Genomic DNA, 27490 nt, shown 5'->3' with positions numbered 1-27490 from the left:
ATTCCATTTATAACTCGTCAGATTTTGCAAACATGGCAATAACTCAGAGGATCGGAGACACGCCCTGAGACCAGAGAGAGAGCGAGGCCTTTAGATGTGTGTTAAGAGTCCGAGTGAATTCGATGTTGTGGATGTGCAAAGGGATGTAGAGTAGAGAGTTCCACTCAGACGGGGCGACAGCAGAGAACCGATGTGAGGCTGTAACAGTCGAGTGTAGTGTATAGTGTATAGTGCAGAAGTGTATAGTGGTACATAGTGTAGTGTATAGTAGTGTATACTGTATAGTGGTGTATATTGTAGTGTATAGTGGTGTGTTTAGTGCGTAGTGTATAGTAGTGTATAGTGGTGTATAGTGGTGTATATTGTATTCCTAAATATTACAGCTTCCGTCCGAGGACGGGCAAACAAGCTAGTGAATAGTTATTGGTCGTGAAAGCCTACATGTTAAACAGTTTCTTTAGAGGTTGCGTCTCTCTCTCATCATCATCGCCGCGGTGGCTAGATGTTAACTACCTCGCCTGGCATACAGGAGGTCGTGGGTTCGATCCTGACCCTGAAGACGCCAGAAGCAGGTGGATTGCTTCACTATTCTGGCAGATCGCCTGATGATGCTGGTTGTGGTAATTACGAGCGAAACGTCACGGTACTCAAATTGTAAACGTTGTGGGTATACTCTCCAACACACCGGTGGGCTGAAGTAGTACACTACACTACACACTCCACTACACTATACTCTACACTATACGAGTAAACTAATTGGCGCGTGTACGTGACAAACCTTACTGGCTGTGTCCGGTGGTGGAGGCTTGAGACATTTATACTTACGAGATCGAACCCCAAAACCATTTATTGTGAATAATATTGGTCGCGAAAGCGTACGTGCTCAACTGTGTGCGTCTATCGCAATTTCCACTACACGTAGTGCACCCGACCCATTGCATGTGTTTTTCTTTCGACGACAATATAAATCAACAAAGATCCCCCCACACACGCCCACCACTCCCCACGAGTGCCGGATCTGGGATGCAAGGAGAGAGCGAGAGAGGGGTCTGGGGGGGGAGAGTTGATTGATTGATTGGCCCTCTGCTCATCGGCTGGTTGATTCAACGCCAGGCAAGCCTCTCTAGCGACTCCACGACGTGGAACACGGCCACCTCCTCACGCGGACCCAGTGCGGCCACCCACCGCCGTCCGTTGATCCGCCGCTGGACGCGATGAGGAGGTCGCGATGAGGAGGCCACGCGGGGCCGCCTCTGGCCACCGCTGTCGCGAGCGAGACGAGGCGGAGGGACGCAGCGCCGAGTGAGCGAGAGGTAATCGCGGGGCGAGAAAGACACCGCGGGCGGCGGGGGTGGACACGGAGACAGGGATGGTCGAGAGACACACGGGGGTAGACATCGAGGCGCAAAGATACAGCGAGAGATAGAGACACACGGAGAGAGACAGAGGCAGATGGAAGAGACGCAGATACAGAGATCGACGGAGATAGTAGACAGAGGCACGGAGGTGGAGATAGAGATATTCCAGAGAGAGACATACACAAATAGATAGACAGAGTGACAGTTACAGAGACAGGGAGGAGACAGGGAGACACACAGACACAGGGAGGAGACGCAGAGGTACCATGGGAGGGACACACACAAATGAGGTTAACCCATATCCACCGCTGCTGCTAATTGTTGTAAAGTAATAAACTATTGAGGCATCAGCTCCTTGTAAAAACCAAAACTTTATATAAACGTAACAGCATTGTCCACAGATTGCCCAGTTCTTGTTGAGGATGAGGCGGATTCAGTGGTTGACAGTGAATGACCAAGTTGACCGAATGAGTTAAACATAAAATTAAGTTAACCGTGAGGCCAAAATTTGGGTGGGCAGATGATCAAATAACAACCGCCAAGAGTGGAATTGAAAAGTGTCCCATTGGAACTGTCATGGGTTATAATAATTCACGTACATACACACACACACGTGTGTGTGTGATACTGGGTTATCGTGTGCCGTGCTGGTCTTCATAGGTGCCACTCGCTAACAGGACTCACCCCCAAACAGTCTGTCCAAGTTTGAAGTTTCCGTGACTGCAGGGATCCATACTCTTTGGTTCTTTCGGTAAAGTCACGTAGGTATAAAATAAAATAAATCACGACGTTTCGATTGCAACACAAGCAATCATCATCAGGTGGGAAAACCACAGCAATAATTGTTTTTGCTGAAGTGTTCAGGCTATAAAGGGGGGATCTTTGTCTCTGGTTATCAAGGTCCATGGCAGAACAGCCCTCAAATCAACTGCCGGATGAAGGCCGCCTTTGTGTGGGGTTGGTTGACCTTTCTTCACCACGCCGGCCAGTACAGGTTAAGTGGGGACCTAGTGAGCACATGCCAATGCTGGCGTGTCGTTGAAACTGTTGGCCCAACGTCTGACCAACGATGGCATGTGGTTTGAACCACCGTTATCCCAACGTGCCACGTTTACTGGGTGGGGTGCCACACCGCGTCGGGTCTACACTTGCTGCTCCTGATGTTAGCCGTGGCGGTGGGAGGGGGGTGGGTATCGAACTCAGGTCGCCAAGTTCATGCACCCCGCCCCGCCCTCCCCAGCGCGTGACCGATGGCGATGATGATAATGATGATGACATCTCTTGACAAGGGCCGGGTCCCCACCGAGGCTGCGCTGGTCAGGATGCACTGGGCTGTGCGCTTGGTTCTGTCCGTGTGGTGCTCCTCACTCTGCCGCCCGGCGCAGGCACAAGGTGAGACCAGGTTGCAACCTCCACCGTGTGGCTCACGATAATCTATTACACTGGTCAACACACTTTTTCTGGCATAAGGTATTCCAACAGTGTTAATTTAATTTTGGGGTGCTGATTCCAAATCTGGCATCAGTTTTTGTCTATCACATCAGGTTTTTGAGATATCAAATATTGCATTTTCAATAAAAAGTGGTTTGTTTTAATAGTGAGTATAGAAACAAACAAGATGTATTGTAAGAGTCACTTTATTTTTCATTAATATTAAAGAAGTGAAGTTGCCTTTACATGCTTAAGCTGTTAATTTATCCATTGCATGGGTGGACCTTATCCTTATCAATCATCCAGACATTTTCCCCCCCTGAGAGATTTTGCAGGAGCCGCCACTGAGTGACAGAGTTAATTTCGGGTAAAAGCAATGAAAATGGGTATGCCTATAGCATAAAAATGAGATGTGATAGAGCAAATCTGAGATCAGATTTGCAATCAGCACCCTGAAATTAGTCTATAACGGCTGCAAAAGTCCAGGCCAGAAAAAAATGTTTTTTTTTTTGTTGACCAATGTTATTGTTGTTGTTGGTGCTCTTAAGAGCGATATTGATCGTGGTTGTGAAGCCGCCCCGACCACGACCGTTCCCACCCACCACTACCACTGCTGCGTCCGCACACTCTCCCCTCCTTCCCACCACTCCTACAACCGCCCCCATCACCACAACCACACAAACCAGCCCAACCGCGCCATGTGTCTGGAGCAGAGGTCGCAAACGGGTTTTGATTCCTTACCCGTACCCGTACCCGGCCGCACCAGGGTCGCAAACGGGTACCCGTACCCGGCCGTACCCGTACCCTATCCCCGTACCCTACCCGTACGGGTAGGGTACGGGTATCGGGTACCTGATTGCGACCTCTGGGATGAAGCCATGTTGCAGGCGCGGGGGGGTTGATTCTAGGAACTCAAATCGTGAGAAGAGACAAGATGTTGGGAAATGAGTGACAAACAGTTACTCACCAGTGTCTCACGGCCTACCCGTACCCGGCCGCACCAGGGTCGCAAACGGGTACCCGTACCCTACCCGATACCCGGCTACCCGTACCCAGGCGGGTACGGGTAGCCGGGTATCGGGTAGGGTACGGGTATCGTGTACCCGGTTGCGACCTCTGGTCTGGAGGAAGGGGTGGGTGGGGCATAAACAGAAAGAGGCAGGACCAAAAAGAGGAAAGTCGCAGAGCCCAAATAGGAAGAGGTGGGGCCTGATCAGTAAGGGGTGGGGCCTAAGCAGGAAGGAGTGGGGCCTAAAGAGGAAGTGCCCGGGTCCACAGAGGTTGAACTTCTCTGTTGATTTCAGGTAATGGAAGCGTAAAATAAAATGCGAGCAGCAGGCAGCACACGGGTAGTGCCACAGATACAGTAAAGGCCAACTATTATAAATCATTGTACCTTTTTTTTAGAATACTGTTCGCGTAAATTACTTCTGAAAACACTTTTTGATCGGGCATCGTTTTCCCATGGAGGGTGCGGGAAACTGCAGACGATTGGAGTTAAGGCAGCTAGAACCGCCGCTAAAAACTATTTGCCCAAGCTTTGTGGTCCTATAATTAGGACATTTCTTTACGTGGGAGGAAAACCGGAGTACCTGGAGAAAACCCACGCATACGAGAGCAGGTAGCACTCAGTCCCCTTACAGATGGAAATTAATCCTCTACTTGCTCTACTGCCCTATCACCACATCCATTATACCTCCAGCTGTGGTCATTAAGTGCCACCTAAGCCAGTCTTACCAGTGGGCGTGTAAAATATTGAGTGAGAAATTGTACCATTTAGCAACATTTGCCACGACAATCTATGTAAGCTACCTGGGAGATGGTATTTTTTGTCCTTTTTGCGTCTTTTAATGTTCTTGTGAGTGTGTGATAATGTAGCAGTCAGCACGCTGCTCTACGAACCCGGCAACCCGAGTTCGATTCCCGCTCACGTCCACCAACACCAGTGACGATTATCTGAACCGGTCCTGAGCCGCACCTAGGTCGACTCAGCCTCAAATTAATACCTGGTACGGTGTGTAAACATCGCCACTAGGGGAGGCAAAGGCGGCCTGGCATGGTGCTGGCCACCCACCCCTTCGTGTGCCGTGCCGGCCATCATAGCTTGCTGCTACTCGCTAACAGCACTTGCCCCAACAGTCTGTTAAATGCTACACGGGGGACCTTTGTCTTTGTGCGCAGTGCGCGTGCTGTGCGTGCCGGAGCGCACCTTCGTGTCGGTGCAAGAGAACAGCGCTGGGGGCCTCCTCGTCGTGACGTTCACCGTGCCGCCGCTGGGCCCCGCCTCCTTCTCCTCGCCCGCCCTGACCCCGCGTGACCTCACGTGGGCCCTCGCGGGGCCCAACTCCACGTGGTTCTACGTGGACGACGCCGGCGGTCTGCGGCTCGACGCGCGGCGATCGCTCGACGCGGAGGTGCGATGGCAGATCGAGTCACGGGCACCCACCCGCTCGCTCACCCGCTCACTCGCCTGCTCACCCACCCGCTTGCCCGCTCACCCACCCGCTCACCCACCCGCTCGCTCACCCACTCGCTTGCAGGCCTGCTCGCTAGCCCACTCATCTACTCGCTTGCTTGCCCGCTTGCTCGCAAGCTCACTCACTCACCCATTTACTCACCCACTCGCTCACCCACTCACCTGCTCGCTCGCTAGCTCACTCACTCACCCACCCACTCACGCACCTGCTCGCTCGCCCGCCCGCTCACCCGCTCACTCGCTCGCCCACTCACTCACCCACCCACTCGCACACCCATTTGCTCACTCACCCACTCACTGGCCCGCCCACTCACCCACTCACTCACCCACTTGCTTACTTACCAACACACCAGCACTCATCCACTCACAGGCTTACACTTGATCCCGCGTATCGCTTATATCATACACAGCTCACAACAGCATTCACCTACTTATGCTGACACCAGTGTAATGACCGATAGATTACCCCAAGCCAATATGCAGCCTAACGGCTATTTGAAAATAAACAAAGGTCTCCGATTGGTAGAAAGAGGCCTCCACGGTGATTGGTCGGGTGGTAAACTTTTAAAGGGATTGGAGGAATAAGGTTTGAAAGAGATCAATCGGGGGAAACAGAGAGAGGATCCGTTAGAGGAGAAGGAGAGGAATTGGCTCAGGGGAAACACAAGGACAAGATGGTTCCAGAAAATGGGGGCCTCGAGGAGTTTCAAAGTGGAGAGCACGAGGAGTGGTGACGTTCGCAGGAAGTTACAAGCTGGATGACAAAGATGAAGCCTCGGGCCCCTGTATTGTGGCCGTGTCCCAATAAAGTGGCTCTTATTACCACGTGCTCTGCGTGTCGCCCACACACCTCTGGGATGAAGCCATGTTGCAGGCGTGGGTGGGTTGATTCTAGGAACTTGAATTGTGAGAAGAGACAAGACGTTGGGAAATGAGTGACAAACGGTTACTCACCAGTGACTCACGGCCTACCCGTACCCGTACCCGGCCGCACCAGGGTCGCAAACGGGTACCCGTACCCGTACCCGGCCGGGTATGGGTAGCCGGGTATTCGGTAGGGTACGGGTATCGGGTACCCGGTTGCGACCTCTGCCACACACTCGGGGTGGGGGGAGGGGCGTTGGGCACCAGCGAGGGCGTTACCCGCGTTGTGGAGATGAGTGTTGCTGCCCCCTGTGGTGAACCCGCGCACAGAACATGACGACCCCGGTGCTGAGGGTGGACGTGACCTGCAGCCACGGAGTGGAACACACAGAGGTACCGGGGCAGCACGCGTCACCGGCAGACAGCGTCATTGCGGTTATTACGTCTATAAGGTCCGGCCAGTTCATCGGCGTTGCTTCAAGCGAGCCTGACCCCGCTGATGAGACGCCGCCTTTTGCGTTCAGTGTTTTGTTGTTGTCCTTCCCCGCACCTCCGGTTAGCACGGTTGGCTACGTACGGTGCGAAAGAAGTTCAACGTGCGTACGTACACCGAGTGTCGAAACCAGTATTTGCCTACAAACACCTGTCATTTCACCCGCCATTGGTTCGAGCGAACCTGACCGCTGATGGGACGATCAGCGCCGAAACCAGCCCCGGAATTTTTGCTGCAATGATGGCACTCCCGGAAGGTTGCGGGAATTTGGGGGATCCAGCACCCTGGGGTCGCGCGAAGGTCGCGTGTGAACGGAAGGCTCTCTCGCTGCGGTGCGTGCGTGCGATCCACAGCACTCGATCCTCGTGCAGGTGACCAACTTGAACGACAACCAGCCCCGGTTTGAACGAGACGTCTACCTGGTCGACATTAACGAGGTACAGACAACAGATCTCCCGCGCATACTGTTTGGGGGCAAGTGCAGCAAGTGTAGACCCGATGCGGTACGGCACCCCACCCAGTAAACGTGGCACGTTGGGATAATGGCGGTCCAAACCACATGCCAACGTTGGTCAGACGTTGGAACAACTGTTTCAACGACACGCCAACATTGGCATGTGCTCACTAGGTCCCCACTTAACCTGTACTGGCCGGCGTGGTGAAGAATGGTGAACCAGCCCCACGCAAAGGCGACCTGCATCCGGCAGTTGATTTGAGGGCTGTTCTGCCATGGACCTTGATAACCAGAGACAAAGATCCCCCCTTTATAGCCTGGACAGACTGTTTGGGGGCGAGTGCTGTTAGCGAGTGGCACCTATGAAGGCCGCAACGGCACACGAGGGGGTGGGTGGCCAGCAACGCGCTCCGGGCCGCCTTTGTCTCCCCGGGTAACTAATTTGAGGCTGAGTCGACCTAGGGGAGGCCCAGGACCGGTTCGGGCAATCGTCGCCGGTGTTTTGGTGGCCGCGAGCGGGAATCGAACCCGGGTCTCTGGCCGGGTTCGCAGCGATTGCGATTTGATTTGCGATTACATTTTTCTTAAAGTCAAGCTTCAGTTCAATATTCACTGTGTAATAGATTTAAAACATGTGATGGAGCATTGCCACATGATACCATCACAATATGAACTGCTCTATATATTCTAATGCAAGGATGAGAACTTAAAAGATATGAATTGCTTCCATCGTCTATTTATTCAAATGTTTTAATTTAAATAGAACAATCAAACATAGAACAATTGTTAAGTTAAATAAATAAAGTTATAATAATAAAACAATTCCAATAACAAAGTAATAGGACTTTTCAAATCGCAGCCTTTGCGATTTGCTCATCGCATTGTTTAAAATTTCGATTTGAAATCGATTAATCGTTCAGCCCGAGTGCAGAGTGCCACCTTGACGTTGCAATTCAGCAGCGGCGACGATGTTATGGTTCATGATCTCGATGCCAATGGCAGAGTCGGAATCTTGATTTTCAAATTTCAGTTTCATTTATGAGGTATAACCCTGTGAGCCATGCGGCTCTTGACTCGGGTGCAACCGCAACAAAACAAGAACCAGAAACATCTTTACTTGCACGTGTGTCGTGCAAGTAAAGATGTTTCTGGTTCATGTTTTTGCTGCTGCCGCTTGCTGCTGCCACAACGAGAGAGAGAGAGAGAGGGCTTCAGCAGAGAGAGTCTTCGTGTCGTGTCGCTGTTCCTCCTCCGTTGAAGGAGCGCAGACCACAGTGGGTTTACATGCTGTGTTGCTGTACCACGCTGTGTTGATGTTCCATGCTGTGTTGCTGTACCACGCTGTGTTGATGTTCCATGCTGTGTTGCTGTACCACGCTGTGTTGATGTTCCATGCTGTGTTGCTGTACCACGCTGTGTTGATGTTCCACGCTGTGTTGCTGTACCACGCTGTGTTGATGTTCCATGCTGTGTTGCTGTACCACGCTGTGTTGATGTTCCACGCTGTGTTGATGTACCTTGCTGTGTTGCTGTACCACGCTGTGTTGATGTTCCATGCTGTGTTGCTGTACCACGCTGTGTTGATGTTCCATGCTGTGTTGCTGTACCACGCTGTGTTGATGTTCCACGCTGTGTTGCTGTACCACGCTGTGTTGATGTACCTTGCTGTGTTGCTGTACCACGCTGTGTTGATGTTCCACGCTGTGTTGCTGTACCACGCTGTGTTGATGTTCCATGCTGTGTTGCTGTACCACGCTGTGTTGATGTACCTTGCTGTGTTGCTGTACCACGCTGTGTTGATGTTCCATGCTGTGTTGCTGTACCACGCTGTGTTGATGTACCTTGCTGTGATGCTGTACCACGCTGTGTTGCTGTACCACGCTGTGTTGCTGTGTGGCGGCACCACGCTGCTGCGCTGCCGCTCGCTGTCTGCAGCTGTCTCCCGTCGACTCGACCTTCGTGAGCGTCAAGGCCACGGACCTCGATGGTGACGCCATCCGATACGTCCTGGACCCCAACTCCGTGCGTGGCATCGTCGCAACCACACACCACCTGCAACCCCACCACCACCACCTGCACCACCACCACCTGCACCACCACCTGCACCACCACCTGCACCACCACCGCCTGCACCACCACCTGCACCACCACCGCCTGCACCACCACCTGCACCACCTGCACCACCACCTGCACCATCACCACCTGCACCAGCACCACCACCACCGCAACAGCCGCTTAGTGGCCGTGACGTCACCACGCCGCTTGTGCCAGGCTAGGTGCCCCTGTGCGTGCGTGTGTGTCCATGTGCGTCTGTGTGCTTGTGTGTGTGCGTGCTGGGTAGGTGCCCCTGTGTCTGCGTGCGTAGTGTAGCGGTCAGCGCTGCGCTACGAACCCGGCGGTGACCCCGAGTTCGATTCGCGCTCATGGCCAACACCGGTGACGATTATCTGAAACGGTCCTGGGCCTCCCCTAGGTCTACTCAGCCTCAAATTAGTACCCGGTGCGATGTGTAAACATCGCCACTGGGGAGACAAAGGCGGCCGGGCGTGGTGCTGGCCACCCACCCCCTCGTGTGCCGTGCCGGCCTTCATAGGTGCTGCTCGCTAACAGCACTTGCCCCTCCAATCTGTTAAGCCTATACGGGGCATCCTTGTCTGTGTGTGTACGAGGTGGATGCCCCTGTGTGTGTGTGTGTGCGCTTGTGTGCAGAACGGAGTGGAATTCTTCACCATCACTCTGCCGGGCAGTGGCCGGATCAGCCTGCACCGGCCACTCGACTTCGAGGAGCTCACGGACCTGAGGCTCATCGTCTACGCCGAGGTGCAGCCCCCGATGGCTGCGGCTCTCGCTCCCCGGTCGCACTCGGAGTGCGCAGGCGGTGCAACTGCACCGGGGCCCACGGATTTCAGGAGGGGCTATAAGAGAGTGGGGGTTGGCGGGGAGGGGGGGATGAGACAAGGGACGGGGTCCAAGTTTTGTTCCGTGCCCCAGGGCGCGTGCCAACCGCGCTGCTATTCCCCTGGGTTCATTGTTAGAGCCAGACTAAGGCTCCCCTAGGATTGACTGTGAAATCCAGAGGTTCACAAAGCCAGACTAAGGCTCCCCTAGGGTTGATTGTGAATTCCAGAGGCTCACAAAGCCAGACTAAGGCCCCCCTCTCCTAGAGTGGAGCTGAATGGACTGTAGCCCGCATGCCCAGCCACCACATGCCTAAATAGCTTTTGTTCGGACTGATGAAGGGGGCTAGAGAGGAGATGGAGTGATGTGGTACAAGAGTATGTGGAGCTCAGTGGACTTGCCTATGACTGGTAGCAGTGCTAAGATCAGCCTCCATAGAGGAGGCTCGTGAAGGACGCTACTGGGCAGTTGGAGACAGTCGCCTTTTAACAACAGCAGAGGGCAGAGGAGTGACGCTCACAACAATGAGCGGAGCGCCGGGCGGCTAAAACGCAGCAAGTTGGCACGGTGGGGAACACATCTGCCAGTCATCTCAGTCGGTAAACCCGCAGCACACACTTCACGTAATAGCCCGAAGGTGCACCTAGCCTGGCACAAATGCCGTGATAACGAACGGCAGTCGTTGTTGTTGTTGTCCGTGTGTGGATGCGGTGGTGCCGCCCGTCACCAGGAGTTCTCCACCACGGAGCGTTACCGCGCCACCGCCACGGTGTGGGTGACGGTGCGCGACGGGGACGACATGTACCCGCACTTCCTGCCGTGCCGGCTATCCGGGCCGGACGGTGCCAGCCAGCACGGCCCGGGAGACGCGGCCAACATCACCGACACTGCCGTCACGGCGCTGTCCACGCCGCTCTGCCTGCCGCCCACTTACAACGCGACCGTCCGCCAGGGGGAGATCCAGGTGGGCGCGGCGTGGCCTGGCGCACTCCCGCCGCTTGTTTTCCACTGGCACGCGCGAGCCGAGCCGGCGCGGGGCCAGCGCGGTACGGCTGTTTGTATTTTACCTCGGGGGGCCAACCGGGGCCGGAGGTGGCGGGGATGATGATGCTATTCACCGCGGCGCGTGACGTCAGTCGGCACGCATCGCGGCGTCGTCTGTCGACGTCGCCCATTGCGGCACGGCTCGGCTTGCGCAGTGGAAAAATTTAACCTGAGCCGCGACGGCCTGGCTCGAATCTCAACGAGGCCGTCGTGACGGCTGTTGTTGTTGTTGTTGCCGCCGTTGCTCCGCCAGACATCGCCGTTCGTGTTCAGCCCCGGTCCGATCCTGGCGGAAGACGGAGACAAGGGTCTGAACACACGCATCACCTACACCATCGCCCAGGGTGAGCGCACGCACGCTCCCACTCACTTACCGCACACCCTGTGACAAGAACTCACCCACTCACCACACTCTCCGTGAGCACTCACCCACTCACCGCACTCTCCGTGAGAAGAACTCTCCCACTCACCACACACCCTGTGGCAAGAACTCACCCACTCACCACACTCTCCGTGAGAACTCACCCACTCACCGCACTCTCCGTGAGAACTCACCCACTCACCGCACTCTCCGTGAGAACTCACCCACTCACCGCACTCTCCGTGAGAACTCACCCACTCACCACACTCTCCGTGAGAACTCACCCACTCACCGCACTCTTCGTGAGAACTCACCCACTCACCGCACTCTCCGTGAGAACTCACCCACTCACCACACTCTCCGTGAGAACTCACCCACTCACCGCACTCTCAGTGAGAACTCACCCACTCACCACACTCTCCGTGATAAGAACTCTCCCACTCACCGCACTCTCCGTCAGAACTATCCCACTCACCGCACTCTCCGTGATAAGAACTCTCCCACTCACCACATTCTCCGTGATAAGAACTCTCCCACTCACCGCACTCTCCGTCAGAACTCACCCACTCACCGCACTCTCCGTGATAAGAACTCTCCCACTCACCGCACTCTCCGTCAGAACTATCCCACTCACCACATTCTCCGTAAGAACTCTCCCACTTACCGCACTCTCCATGAGAACTCACCCACTCACCGCACTCTCCGTCAGAACTCTCCCAATCACCGCACTCTCAGCGCGTACTCACCCGCTCACCGCGCATGGGAAGGGATAGCGATGCACCAACCCTCGCTGCTGCCTCCACAGCGCTCGATCGCAGGCCACGGCCACGTGGCAGTGTGTCCACTAGCAGCACCGCTACTTGGCTACTGACACTCACTCGTCTGTTTCCCTCTTTTACACAAACACGCTGCCACGGCTGCTGCTGCTGCTCTTCGTGTCGCGGTCAGAGGAGCCTGGGGGTCACGTGAGGATCGACGCAGCCACTGGGAACGTGACTCTGGTCCGAGCGGTGCGCGATCGATTCCAGGTTCCCCAGATCAACCTCCAGATCATGGTGAGATCCATCAGAGACTGCTCTGTCTGTGTGTCACTGCCTAGAGACCCATCAGAGACGGCTCTGTCTGTGTGTCACTGTCTAGAGGCCTCAACTTCTTTCGCAACGTACGTAGCCAACCGTACTAGCGGAGGTGTACGTGTGTGTGTGTATGTTGAACTTTTTTCGCAACGTGCGTAGCCAACCGTGCTACCCAGAGGTGTGCGGCCAAATCAGCTGCCTGTGATTAGACCAGGTTCTCTAGCACGCTCACGAAGACACTGACATCGAGAATCTTATTAAACAATTCATTTGGCTCAAAATGCCCCCCTTAGCTGCCAGGGTTAGGGTGGTGAGATGCTGCCCGCCTGCTGTGTAGCGCGGAGGTGACTCGAAGGGATCTCGGAGGTAGCTCCACTATGTCCACTTCCCGTTCGACCAACAGGGGAGGGTTGCGTTGCCGCGTGAGAGTTCCCAATGGGGTTGTTTAGTCCCTCGGCGCGACACCGGTAGGACTCGATTGCGCGTAACCGGGGAAAGGCGGCGGAGTGGATCGTCGTCATCGTCGTCGCGGTTGTGTCCCGTCGCGCGGCTCGGCCTGCGATGCCTTTGCCGAGTTCCACGGGAACTGCATGTACGGTGCGAAAGAAGTTCAACGTACATGCGTGCTTCCTCCACGCCTCCGATTAGCACGGTTGGCTGCTACGTAAGTGCGAAGGACGCGCAGCATACGTGCTACATACGTAATGCTGCATTGGAAGGAAGCTCTTGGCACGTGGTGGCGAAACGTCGGACATCGCACACATCAGAGAGAGAGCGCCCGCAGCCGTGGCAGCAGCACAACGGCATAAACCCACGCCGCTCTGTGCCGGCCCACCACAGTCTACACAACAACAATAGCAGCAACAACAACAATAACAACATCGTGCATTTATACTGTGCCCGTAACGCAACCAAATTGCACACGGCTGACGTCCCCCCCGTGATCCGCACCTCAAACAAATCCCCCGCGACGCCGGCGTACGACAGCGAGAGGAGTTGGTGCCAACGCTGCCGCGCGAGGTCGCACGTTTGGCGCGGCGGTCGTTTCTGCTGACCGTGCGTCAGAGGTCGCAACCGGGTACCCGATACCCGTACCCTACCCGATACCTGGCTACCCGTACCCAGCCGGGTACGGGTAGCCTTTGCGACCCTGGTGCGGCCGGTTACGGGTAGGCCGTGAGTCACTGGTGAGTAACTGTTTGTCACTCATTTCGGGTAGGGTACCGGTACGGGTAGGGAACGGGTACCCGTACCCGGCCGGGTACGGGTACGGGTACCCATTTGCGACCCTGGTGCGGCCAGGTATGGGTACGGGTAAGGAATCAAAACCCGTTTGCGACCTCTGCCGTGCGTGACGAACGACCGAACGAATGAACGAATCAAGCCCCCTTCCCCGTCGTCCGCTGTCCTCCCCCCCCTCCCCCCGCCCAGGCGGCGCAGGTTGACGACCCGCGCAAGTTCGCGGTGGCGGTCGCGGTGGTGCGCGTGGTGTCGCTGAACCGCTGGGCGCCGGCGTTCCCCGGCGGCTACGAGGGGTTCGTGCGCGAGAGCTCGGGCGACGCCGTGCCGGTGTTCACCACGCGCGAGTCGGCGCTGCGCGTGCACGCGCTGGACCGCGACTTCCCCAACGTGCGAGCCGACACCGCCACCACCGCCGCCGCAACGGCCACTAACGACACTGACACCACCGCTGCCACTGCCGCCGTCACCACCACCCCCGCCACAACAACCACTACCGTCTCCGACACTACTGCCATCACCCCACCACCGTTACCGCCGCCACCACCGCCACCACTATTACCACCACTGCCAACTACCGCCACCATCGCCACACCAACAGCAGTTCCACAACCACTGCCGTCCCCACCACCGTCACCATCACCCCCACTGCCATCGCGACCACTACCGCCACCACCACCGTCGCACTTGTGCCGGGCACCTGAAGCGTGGAAAGCTGCTCGCAGGATGTCACGGAACCGACCCGGGCGTAAGAGGTAAACTGACCGAGGTGACCGGCACCACCACATCTCTCGCCCTGACTGCTCCCCCCCCACTCCCCCCAACCACCATTCCCCCCCCTCCCCAGGGCCTGAACCCCCGGGTGGAGTATTCGCTGATCGTCCCGGCCGGAGCGCGCGCCGAATGGTTCTACGTGACCCACGAGGGCTTCGTGCTCGCACGCGGAGACGCACTCACCCTGGGCCAGAGCTTCGCGCTGGAGGTGAGTGACGTGGAGCTCTACGCTGGGCGACAGAGCTCGACTCTTAGTGATAGAGCTCTACGCTAGGCGACAGTTCTACGCTGGGCGATGGAGCTCTATGCTGGGCGATGGAGCTCTACGCTGGGCAATAGAACTCTGCTCTGTGTTAATTCAGAAACAGAGAATATCTATCGCCCCTCGCTGTGTTCACATTCAGAGGCAGGGATGCACTAGTTTCATTGTTTGCGCGCGTTTTCATTGTCGTTTTGCCTTCGTAAAAAAACGCGTCGATCTGCAAACTCCTGCAGGTGGTCGCCACCGACCAGGAGAGCTTCGACGTCGCGAAAACCTCGCTCAACATCGAAGTGATCGCGCAAGACGGTGAGTCGTGGCCCGGGCCCACCCCCGGAAGGCCACGGGGCCTCCAGCTCCTCAGATCGGGATCTCGCTCGCGGCGACAGCGATCGTCGGGTGGGGGGGGGGACAGCCCCCCCCCCCCCCCGCTTTTTAGTTACGTGCTGAGACGAGTCGCGCTTGTCACGTGTCGCGTGTCTCTCTGCGAGAGGCGCCACGTCTCTATTTGGAAAGACGACATCGCCGTCTCGTTATTCGTCATCCCAGCCGGCTGGCCTCCAGTAAGGTGCTGCAACATCTTCTTTTTTTTTGGGGGGGGGGGGGGAATCACGTTTGACGTTATCGTAAAATATAAAAAAAAGTTTAAAGAACATTTTTAAATCTGATAAACTTTCGGTGGCTGATTTCACCGTACTTCACCACGCCAGTCCGTTTGGCACAAGTGAGATATTTCTTCTGGTTTTCTGGTTTTTCCCTCCACATTTATAATCAACGTCATGCATTGTAATTATTTGGCTGCTATACTTTTCCACGTGATGATGAAATGATAAGCCACTTCGTTGATAGGCAGGTCGCTACGTAGCTCAGTGGGGCCTTACCTGGTAAAAATAAATCAGAAAGTTAAATAGTAAATAGATACACTGGAATTGTGGCGAGGCAGGGAGACGGAGGGGGGGGAGGCAAAGCCCACTAAAAGAACATTCCCAAAAAAATCAACATCAACTCAAATGACCCAATGGACGCGGTGAAATCTTCCGCGTTTTTTTCTTCTTTCGCCGACGGGCGTTAAAACTCGGGGCCTGTGGCGTGCGCCGCTTGAGCGAGCGAACGAGCGAGGTCTTTAGGAGCCGCTGCCCCGCCGGAGAGAGATTCTCGCGCTCTTCACGCTCCACTTGGGGCGCTTGCCGAGGGCTCTCGCCTCCTCTCTCCTCGCCCCCCCGCCCTGGAGTGCCCTCGGCTCGGTCCCCCGAGGGCACTCCGTCACTCGCCGCTGCCGCTCCCCCCACCGCCTCGCCCCCCCCACGTCGAGCGCTCAAGCAGCCCCTCCTTTAAATTTCGATTTAAAGCTTTCGTGACTGCAGGGATTCATCTTCTTGGTTCTTTCGGTAAAGTCACGTAGAAGGGAAGTATTAAAATAATAAAAATAAAACATAATAAAACAATTCTCACGACGTTTCGGCCACAACGCAAGCAGCCGTCCTCAGGTGAAAACCAGGTCTGTCGAGGCGACAGCGTCTGAATGTGACTTTACCGAAAGAACCAAGAAGATCAGCCCCTCCTTGTGGAATGGAGAGAGATTCACCGAGCATGTGAACGCAAAGCTCGTGCTCTCTGAACAAAGTTGTTGGTGAGCGTGACGGGCTGCCCTTGTTTCGTCGGCACGTCGAAACGCCACCTGGGGCGCGCTCCGATTTTGACACGACATGATGCACTCACCGGCGTGGTGAAGTATGGCCACACGAGCGAACAAGAGCATGGGGGAGGCCTTGTTCATCCAGCGGCTTTGTCAGTCGCATTGCCTGATTACACGGAGAGTCATGATGATGGTGATGATGAAGGTGGTGATGATGACAAGTCAACGATGATGATAATGACCATTACGACTATTACAATGGGGGTGATGACATCGACGACGACGATTACGGATACGTTCTTAGCGACGACGACGATGAGACCGCGATGACGTTCCCGACGACGCCAATGGGCTTCCCCCCCCCTCCCCTCCCGGCGTTTGTCGCTACCTCAGTGAACTTCTACCGAGCGCGCGAGATGGGGATCCTGTCGGTGGTGCTGGCCAGCTGCCTGGCCGTGGCCTGTGCTGCCACGGGCCTCATGTACTACCGCATGCGCCTGCTGGGACACAAGGCCGACGACCCTCTGGCCCTCAAGGAGAGCCCCTACGTGGTAAGAGCGGCCCACACACTCGGTCCCGAGATCGGAGAGCGCGGCGAGAGGTGGCCGCCCCCTCCTGCTATACCGCGGTGGCTAGGAGATGTTAACTACCTCGCCTGGTATGCAGGAGATCGTGGGTTCGATCCCGACCCTGACGCCTGCTGCTGTATATTTGGAATTTGCGTCTCTCATCATCATCACGGTGGCTAGGAGATGTTAACTACCTCGCCTGGTATGCAGGAGATCGTGGGTTCGATTCCGAAACTGACGCCTGCTGCTGCATATTTAGAGTTTGCTTGTCTCTCTCCCTGTGGTCGCGTGGATTTTTTTCCGGATCCTTCGGTTTTTCCCTTCACAATTCTAATCGTGCGTATTTTGGCTGCTATGAATTTCCACGTGACGAGCCACTTCGTCGAGCTATCATTCATGATGGCCAGGTCGCTTTTGAAAAAAAAGCTACATAGCTCAGTGGGCCCTTCATGGTGATGTAAAAAAAAATAGTTTCGTTTTTACACCGCTCGCTTCTGCCCCTGCTGGGCAGCAGGGCCCCCGCTTACAACGGTGTTGTTGGCCTACTCTTCCACGCTGCACCGGACGCGTTGGAAGAGGTGGGAAAGTCCCCACATTGTCCCCCACCGCTAGCGAGCTGCCTGCCGGTCGATGTGGTGGGAGGTGCGGGGCATTCAAGGAAACTGCACCGTTGTTTCAACTGCCGCACCTGGAGATAGAGCTGGAGACATCCATAATGCTCTAAACCTCATAAACCCGGGCTAAATTTCAGTTGGAGCTGTCCAGGGCTGAGCTCTGGAAAATACCCGACCCCGCCACCCTCCCCCCACCGCTGTGGGGGGAGGGTCAGCGGTCAGTTGGGTCAGGAGCCCTGGAAAAGCCGTGGGTGTAACCTCAGTAATTAATTAGCGATCGGATAAAAAGTGGAAAATTTTGCATTTTTGGTCAAGGGTCAGAAATGTGAACATATTTGGGAATTGATGGTCACACCGTGTGTGCGCAAAACCTCCACTGGGGGTGGGCGGTTAATTGGTCATGGCGGATACGTGACGGTCGGATACGCGACGTAGCTCTATAACATTGTAGGCCATCGACCTGTCGACCTCCTGCACCACAAGGACGGCAGCATTCGTTCTCGTAGGAAACCTCCAGCGGTTCCCACTTTCTGAGTCTCATCAGCAGTGTTGTGGTCTGTTCAGGCCGACAAGTACCCTTCACAAACACAGTGGGGACCGCGGCAGTGCAGTACAGCAACGTGGTTCAAATTTAAGTAAGATGAATCAACCTCTACCCTGTACAATTATAATTGATAAAACAAATAATAGAAAATATTTTGTCTTACGTTAACCGACAAGAGCAAACGCTTGGCTGATTTCAAACCTTCTGGGTCTCCAATCAGCAGAGTCAGGTCTGTTAAACATTTACTGTTTGGTTGCCCAATGTTATTGGTAAGGGCACTTCCTCTCGATCCTGGTCCTCCATCAGCACAAACGAAATCCGTGGACAAAAAAACTCACTGAGCCCCGGAGTGGAACATTACGGTTATAGAACAAAATTGAGGAAATGGAGTGTCACTACAACCTGCACATGAACTTAAATATTTATTTGAAGTCTCTAGGCCTGAGTAACTTAAACCTGTGAGGCTAAATGACCGGCATGTTGTGGGAGCATTTCTCTATCCACTGCTGGATGAAGGCCTCACCATGCCGAGTCAGTCATGTGGTGGCGTAGCATTGCGTTGCGAATCCCGATGGCCTGAGTTCGATTCCCAGCCGCGGCTAACACCAGTGGCGAGTGAGATCCGAATCGGTACTTGCCTCCCCTACCTCCTCCGACCCGCAATAACCAGCCTGGTGAAGTATGGTCAAACGACCTGTCCAGAGTATGGGGGAGGCCTTGTTCATCTAGCAGTGCAATGACAAAGGGCTCTAAGCTGAACCAAGTTCAAATCACTTTCACGAGACTCCCAGTCGGCTGCGTTAAAAAGTCCGGTGGAGATTTCGCAGATTTTTTTCTCTCCGTCGTTGAGCGCAACGAATGGGGCCGCGCACTTGGAAAGTCTGCAAATCCTGCAATGTGGTGTCACCGGTGGTGGCTGCAGGCCCGACCGGGGGCTCTACGTGGAGGTTATTCGTTTATTAACAAAACTCAGTAACATAATTGCGTCACCGTTGTGCGAAATAATTGTTTCATAATTAAGGTAACGGACTGATCACAATTGCGATTGTTTAAAAACAAGGACGAATGAGCTTTTGATTGTTTTCATAAGAACTTGAGATCGAGCTGATATTTGATGCAACCACCCACCCCCAATGTTATTTCGTTTTACGAATCTTGCGCCCCTTGAGCCTCTAAGAGCCCTCGGCTTTAGTTGCTTGGTGATCAGTGCCGGCTGCTGCCCGCGTGTCGCTGGGGTTGAGCGCGCATCGCTGTCGATGTGGGTGCGTGTCGCTGTCGATGTGGGTGCGTGTCGCTGTCGATGTGGGTGCGTGTCGCTGTCGATGTGGGTGCGTGTCGCTGTCGATGTGGGTGCGTGTCGCTGTGGTTGTGGGTGCGTGTCGCTGTCGATGTGGGTGCGTGTCGCTGTCGATGTGGGTGCGTGTCGCTGTCGATGTGGGTGCGTGTCGCTGTGGTTGTGGGTGCGTGTCGCTGTCGATGTGGGTGCGTGTCGCTGTCGATGTGGGTGCGTGTCGCTGTGGTTGTGGGTGCGTGTCGCTGTCGATGTGGGTGCGTGTCGCTGTCGATGTGGGTGCGTGTCGCTGTGGTTGTGGGTGCGTGTCGCTGTGGTTGTGGGTGCGTGTCGCTGTCGATGTGGGTGCGTGTCGCTGTCGATGTGGGTGCGTGTCGCTGTGGTTGTGGGTGCGTGTCGCTGTCGATGTGGGTGCGTGTCGCTGTCGATGTGGGTGCGTGTCGCTGTGGTTGTGGGTGCGTGTCGCTGTCGATGTGGGTGCGTGTCGCTGTCGATGTGGGTGCGTGTCGCTGTCGATGTGGGTGCGTGTCGCTGTGGTTGTGCCCCCATGTGGTTATGCTTCATTCTAACACGCGTCGTCCTTTTGTTGTTGTTATCTTCTTTTTTTGTCCCCCGCATTTAAAATGGACTCTGAGACAGAGCCTCACAGACTACAGGATGGTAAGTGCTAGGGCCGGAAACACTACAGGGAACAAACAAAACTGATTGACAAATCAACGATGAACAATGCCCATCAGCAGGGTTGCGGCCCCTCACACAAACGCTGCTGGGTTTTTTGCTGGTGTACCACAGCTTTGCACAAACAACCGCGAGGGGCGCCATTAAGTGCGTGGTGGCGCAGAGGTTAAACTCAATCTCATTAGGTCCCTGGATTCTGCCCTGGTTATAATGAGTCCTCGCTGGAGCCAGTGCGATGGAAGTTATTAAAGTAAATGGCTTGACAGACGGACGGACGGACACAGGCGGTTCCCTATGAATGATTCGTTTTAAGCCTGCAGACGACGATGAATACCTTGCACAGATTGGGACGGAATGATTGCGGTACTGTGTTGGTGGCAGCGGTGACATTATTTAACGCGTCTAGAACGCGGTTCACAGGCACAAATTATAAAAATAAAAAAGGCATTTCGTCTATCATACTGCCCGAAAGAGGAAAACATATCCAATAGGCGACGTTTCAGGCAACGGGCCTTCTTTGAAACAGAGAGGTAGGGTCAGAGATGTTTTGAGTGTACAATAGAAATTTCACTCTGCATATATACACCGTGGGGCAGTGACGGAAATTGAACTCTGGTATTGTACGTGTGTACAGGGACTCCCCTACTTACGAACATTCGTCTTATGAACTTTCAGAGACACGAACAAACCTGGTCTGTATGTCCAGTTGCCCGTTCGGACTGAGAGTCGTAAGTTCTACCCCCGTGCAATAGATGGCGGTGGTGGCATCTACATCTGCAGAACGTGAAGAACCAGTGGCATCTAATCTGCAAAACGTGAAGAACCAGTGGCATCTACATCTGCAGAAGGTGAAGAACCAGTGGCATCTACATCTACAGAACGAGAAGAACCAGTGGCATCTACATCTGTAGAACATGAAGAACCAATGGCATCTACCAGAGGTGTGGACTCGAGTCATGTGACTTGGACTCGAGTCAGACTCGAGTCATGAATTTGATGACTTGCGACTCGACTTGGACTTGCATAACAATGACTTTGTCCCACCTATGAGATGTGGACTCGAGTCATGTGACTTGGACTCGAGTCAGACTCGAGTCATGAATTTGATGACTTGCGACTCGACTTGGACTTGCATAACAATGACTTTGTCCCACCTCTGGCATCTACATCTGCAGAACATGAAGAACCACCGGCATCTACATATACAGCAGATTATACTACTTTTAAAGCCATTCCCTGTTGGCAAGTAGAGGAGTCCCTGTATGTTGAACTTCTTTCGCACCGTACGTAGCCAAAGTTCAACATACATCATTGTCAGTGTTCAATTTCTGTCAACACTCCACGATGTATATGCACACAGTGAACTTTCCAACTATTATACACTCAACAAAAATCTCTGACCCTATCTATTACAAATCTTGTAGATTAAGCCTTAACGAGCATACAAACAAGAACCTACTTAGGAGGGCGATGTTCACAATATTAATCAATCTGCCTGGCATCTCTCTGCTACTGAAGAAGCCCCATTGCCCGAAACGTCGTCCACCGTATAACCATTCCCTCTGCGGGGGCAGTGCTGGATGGCGTCGTTATCGAGCGCGTTGCGAATCATTGGGGCGCGTCGGTAGCGTCGAGCCAAGGATTAAAATCGAGTAACCACTCCGAATGGGGGCGAAGTCAGCAGCGGTGGCTGCGTAGCAGTTGAGAATCCAACCCCAACCCCAGACCACCCCCGCCGCCCCCGACTGCCACGGGAACGTGGAATTTCCACCGCTGCCGCGGCAACCGCCGGCGGAGAGGGAGGACGGCGCGACCCTGCCGCGGTGTTGTTTTGTGCCGAGTGGCAGGTGGCCATGGGGGTGTTCCGCCCGAAGTTCCGGACCAGCCACTCCGTGGAGGGGAACGGCGGCGCGGCCGACGGAGGCTGTCACTTCACTCCGCAGGACCAGGTGGCGAACCCGTATGCCACAGGTGAGTACACACACCTGTACACTAGGGGGTGAGTACACGCACCTGTACACTAGGGAGTGAGTACACGCACCTGTACACTAGGGGTGAGTACACACACCTGTACACTAGGTGGTGAGTACACACACCTGTACACTAGGGAGTGAATACACACACCTGTACACTAGGGGGTGAGTACACATACCTATACACTAGGGGTGAGTACACACACCTGTACACTAAGGGTGAGTACACACACCTGTACACTAGGGGGTGAGTACACACACCTGTACACTAGGGGTGAGTACACACACCTGTACTCTGGGGGGTGAGTACACACACCTGTACACTAGGGGTGAGTACACACACCTGTACACTAGGGGTGAGTACACACACCTGTACTCTGGGGGATGAGTACACACACCTGTACTCTAGGGGTGAGTACACACACCTGTACACTACGGGTGAGTACACACACCTGTACACTAGGGGTGAGTACACACACCTGTACTCTGGGGGATGAGTACACACACCTGTACTCTAGGGGTGAGTACACACACCTGTACACTAGGGGTGAGTACACACACCTGTACACTAGGGGTGAGTACACACACCTGTACACTAGGGGGTGAGTACACACACCTGTACACTAGGGGTGAGTACACACACCTGTACACGATGGGGTGAGTACACACACCTGTACACTAGGGGTGAGTACACACACCTGTACTCTGGGGGATGAGTACACACACCTGTACACTAGGGGGTGAGTACACACACCTGTACACTAGGGGGTGAGTACACACACCTGTACACTAGGGGTGAGTACACACACCTGTACACTAGGGGGTGAGTACACACACCTGTACACTAGGGGGTGAGTACACACACCTGTACACTAGGGGTGAGTACACACACCTGTACACTAGGGGGTGAGTACACACACCTGTACACTAGGGGGTGAGTACACACACCTGTACTCTGAGGGGTTAGGGCACACACCTGGACTACCTCCCCAGGCCTCTCATGTGCACGCCAGCCCTGTCTGTATAGTAATGAGATGCTTAAACATCCAAATTATATTCAATTGACTGTACGTCTTGTCTGCTTTTCTCTAAATGTATCTTTGCCTCTCTGTCTGCCTATCTTTTTGCCTGCCTGTATATCTGCCTGTTTCTCTCTGCATGTCGACCTGTCCCTCTACCTGAATGTCTGCCTGCCTGTCTGGCTTTGTCTCTGCATCTCTGTCTCTTTGCCTCTCTGCCTGTCTCTCCGCCCATTTGCCTGCACCCCTCTCTCTCTCTCTGTCTGTCTGCCCACATTTCCCCCCTTTGTCTGCGTGTGTCTGCCTACCTGCCTGCCTGCCTGTCCCATATCCTTGCTGCGCAGAAGCAGTCACGGCCGGGACGCTCCGAGATGCCCGCACGGAGGCCCCGGACGTGGTCCCTCCGCCGGCCACGGAGGGTGCCGCCATCTGCGCGGCCTCAGAGGGGGGCGACAGGGGGCCGGCGGGCCGCGGGGTGCGCTTCCACCAGGACGAGGTAGCCCCTGGCGGTGCCGCGGCGGCGGCGGCGGCGACGCCGGGCCCGGGAAGGGAACGCAAGAGGCGCGGAGAGGCGGCCTCGGCGTTCTTCAGCGTCAGCGAGGGTGCGCACTGAGCATCGCGGTGCTGGGCCCACAACCGCAAGGGAGCGGGGAGACGATGGGGAGGTGGAGGGAAATCGCATCGAGTGAACAGCCGCCACGTCGTCGATGGCGTCGTTTTCTTGTTCATTGTCTTCACGATCATCGTTATCGTGGTGACCATCGTGAGCTCAGTCATCGTCGCGATCCTCATTGTTGTCGCCATCATCATGGTTACAACATCATCATCTTTAATTGCTCCATCTGCTTCTTGGCGTCTCTGTCTGCACGAGGGCAGGTACCTGACTCTGTCCCCCACCATTCCGTGCCACCCCACCTCCTCACCCCACCTCCTCACCCCACCTCCTCACCCCACCTCCTCACCCCGCCGTCCCCACGCCGCCCTGCGCCCTCCTCACTCGGGCCCTCCACCCCGGGGGCCGAGCGATGGAGATGACCTCCCATCCCCCTCTCCCTCCCCCTCCCCTCTTCAGGGTTTTGTTTTTAGGGTGCCACACTCATGATCGGTGCATTTTTTTAAAGAATAATAACGCATTATTATTGAGGATCGGTGTGAATTATATGCAGATCACGGTGCAAAGACAAAGATCCCCCGTGTAGCCTTTAACAGACTGTTAGGTCAAGTGCTGTTAGCGAGTAGCACCTATGAAGGACGGCACGGCACACGAGGGGGTGGGTGGCCAGCACCACGCCCGACCGCCTTTGTCTCCCCAGTGGCGATATTTACACAACGCACCAGGTACTCATTTGAGGCCGAGTCGGCCTAGGGGAGGCCCAGGACCGGTTCAGATAATATAATCCGTCACCGGTGTTGGCCGCGAGCGGGAATCGAACCCGGGTCGCCGGGTTCGTAGAGCAGCGTAGCGCTAACCGCTGCACCACCGCTCCCCACGATGCAAATCACAGTCACGTTGTGACCATTACGCGAACCGGAGGAATGAGGTCGAAGGTGACGCAGTGGTTCCTAGCCCGCTTGGTGTGGGCACTGCTGGTGCAATTAATGAATTGAGGCCCCCCTGTCCCAATTGCCGATGCCCGTCTCTTCATGGCCCGGAGCCTGCATGACACCTTCAAGCCTAAATTTCGATTTCAAGCTTTCGTGACTGCAGGGATTCATCTTCTTGGTTCTTTCGGTAAAGTCACGTAGAAGGGAAGTAATAAAATAATAAAAACAAAACATAATAAAATAATTCTCACGACGTTTCGGCCACAACGCAAGCAGCCGTCTGCTTGCAGCCGTCTGCTTGCGTTGTGGCCGAAACGTCGTGAGAATTATCTTATTATGTTTTATTTTTATTATTTTATTACTTCCCTTCTACGTGACCTTCAAGCCTGCGGGCCCCGCTGCAGTTGCACCGCCTGCACACCCGATAGCTACGCCACTGATGCGTCCCGAGATCACGATCACGGTAATGGATCGGGTGGGGCGAGGGGTGGGTGTGAGCCGTTGTGCGCCCTGATGACTCGTCGGTAGTTCTAGACGCATGGACGCGTTCCTGAATCAAATCACAAAGTGCCGAATGAAAAGGCAGAAACATCGCGAAACATCCGGGCAGCTGTATAAGCGGTGGTAGTTCTCTTAACGAAATTACTGACGAGAAATATTCGGCAACGGAAGTGTTTGTTTCAAAGAATTTAAATCACCAATGACCAAGTGGACGAAAATCTTCAAGGGTGACGATGACTACAACTCATCAATACCATCATCATCACCAATGCCATCATCGCCACCACCACCATTACCACCACCACGATCACCATCACTACCACAATCATCACCGTCATCAACATCGCCACCATTCACCATGATAATGACCACCATCATCTACCCACCAAACACCAAAGCACGACCGATTGTGACGAGACAAAATTAACTCGTCCAAATAAAGATGCAGACTAAGATCATGTTATGAGAGACTCGAAGTGCACTAAGGATGACCAAAAATAGTAGTAAACTACAAATGTGAATAAAACATTCACTGGGTTCACTGATTGGCTGACGTGATAAATATTTGGAGGTCAATGCAACGCCTCTCACTCGGACACTGAATAACCAAGAGCGTCCGACTAAACGCGTGACCGGTTTCGTCGACGAGACCGAGAGAATGACTCCACGAAACCCGCAGACGACTCACGACTCCACCAAACCTTTGTCGGATGTCGTAGACCAGACCGGGAGATTCTAGATTTGAAGTTTTAGTGACTGCAAGGATTCATACTCTTTGTTTTTTTTTCGGTAAAGTCACGTAGGTAAAAAAATTAAATAAATGAAATCAACTTAGTGAAAGCACACCGCTTAAGTGCACACACTTAAGCGGTTGTGCTTTTGCTAAGTTGTCCCCACCTGAAGGACGCTTGTGTTGCGCCCGAAACGTCGTGATTTAATTGATTTGAATTTTTTACCTACGTGACTTTACCGAAAAAACCAAAGAATACAGACCGAGAGACTATAATCCAGAGTGTGACTTTGTTAAAATTCTAGTTGGGGGGGTGGGTGGGGGACGTGGTGGAGGGGTGAAGTTATTTGAATAATTCCAAATATGAGAGTTTGTCTTCCGTGGGAAGAAACCGGAGCACCTCCGAAAGAAACCCCCAGTGCGCATAGGGCGGCGGACGCTCAAACCTCCGCCGCACAGATGGATACACCAATCCATTGCTACACCTACCATCTCCTGGCCACCTCGCAGGCAAACCCCAGCCTCGCAATGAAGAAGCACTGGATTAAAGTGTTCACCAGTGCTCAACGCTGGCATTGTGAATGCAAAATCGTTTTGATGGAGAGGTCCTGGGGATATTAAAAAAAAACTATTCTGGGAAATGAGCCCCTCCAACCCCTCTGCCCACCGCCTGCCATAAATCGCACTCTGACTCAAGTCACCTACAGCTAAATCGACACTGTAAGAATCCTGACACTGATCTTCATAATGCAACAGCTGAGTTGCCCTTATACAGCTGCCTTGCGTATGGAACTATTAAAATGTGCGTTAAACATGCGTCCGTGAATTGATTAGTGATTACAATAGAATGAATCGATGATTTTCTTTAAAAATATGTCTATTGATTTGAGTTTTACTTTGCTGTTAATCGTTGTTTTTAAATGTGGTGGACTCTTGCGCGTAGAAGTCTACCGCGAAAGTAAAGTTCACCAACACGTGTGGCTCTGCATGGCGGTGGCGTGGATGTATAGACCAAAGGAAATATAATAATCCGTACGTTTGGTATTTCCCCCATTATCGTTGCAAATAATATTATTAGCAAGGCGCTGTTGCAGAGACCGGTATAGTCTTCCACCAAAAGGGGTGCCGATGTTGATACCATGTGCTTTTATTCCCACTTCATTAATTTGGGCGGTGACGTCTCCAAACGTTGGCTAACGTGGACACCGTGACACCGGCACACGTGGCCTACCACTCTGTTTGCATAACGTCACGGGATCTTTAATGTATACCGTGGTACAGGCATCATGTAATTATGGCTGACACACACACAAGGTTTTAACCAGGGCGAGACGATGTGTGCACGTTATGTGGCCAGGGGCTGTGTGGGGAGCAGTAACGCAGGGCCGTCCATAGAGGGGGTGCGAGGCCCATGGAAAACCACAATGTGTATTACATCTGACAATGACGTTGAAGCACGGGACCCCCCAAAGCGCGGGGCCCTGGGCGGTCGCCCCTATTCGTCATACCGTAGGGACCGCTCTGGTGGTAGTGTAGCAGTGAGCACGCTGTGCTATGAACCCAGCGACCCGAGTTTGATTTCCACTCATGGCGAACGCCAGTGACAATTATCTCGAACCGCTCTTGGGTTTCCCCTATGTCGACTCGGCCTCAAATGAGTACC

The 27490-nt window shown here is 54.2% G+C and overlaps 1 protein-coding gene across 2 annotated transcripts; it reads left to right on the top strand.

Annotated features, from left to right (window-relative positions):
- Positions 1-882: 882 nt before the first annotated feature.
- On the top strand, positions 883-24871 carry LOC144737079 (cadherin-related family member 5-like). 2 transcript variants are annotated; one of them, XM_078619740.1, is made up of 17 exons: positions 883-1313; positions 2599-2750; positions 4971-5203; positions 6460-6522; positions 6976-7059; positions 9012-9098; positions 9786-9896; positions 10705-10938; positions 11272-11362; positions 12328-12434; positions 13887-14084; positions 14542-14676; positions 14964-15036; positions 16757-16914; positions 20021-20041; positions 21907-22030; positions 23396-24871. In XM_078619740.1, exons 2-17 carry the CDS (start codon positions 2609-2611, stop codon positions 23662-23664), a joined length of 2130 nt encoding a protein of 709 aa, XP_078475866.1. In that variant the 5' UTR covers positions 883-1313; positions 2599-2608; the 3' UTR covers positions 23665-24871. The 2 variants fall into 2 exon arrangements, with proteins under 2 accessions (XP_078475866.1, XP_078475867.1); XM_078619741.1 differs by lacking the exon at positions 20021-20041.
- The last annotated feature ends 2619 nt before the right edge of the window (positions 24872-27490 follow it).

The sequence above is a fragment of the Lampetra planeri genome, chromosome 64, assembly GCF_965212315.1.
Source record: "Lampetra planeri chromosome 64, kcLamPlan1.2.h2, whole genome shotgun sequence".
Taxonomy (NCBI): Eukaryota; Metazoa; Chordata; class Hyperoartia; order Petromyzontiformes; family Petromyzontidae; genus Lampetra; species Lampetra planeri.
This window is presented reverse-complemented; position numbering and strand designations above follow the sequence as displayed.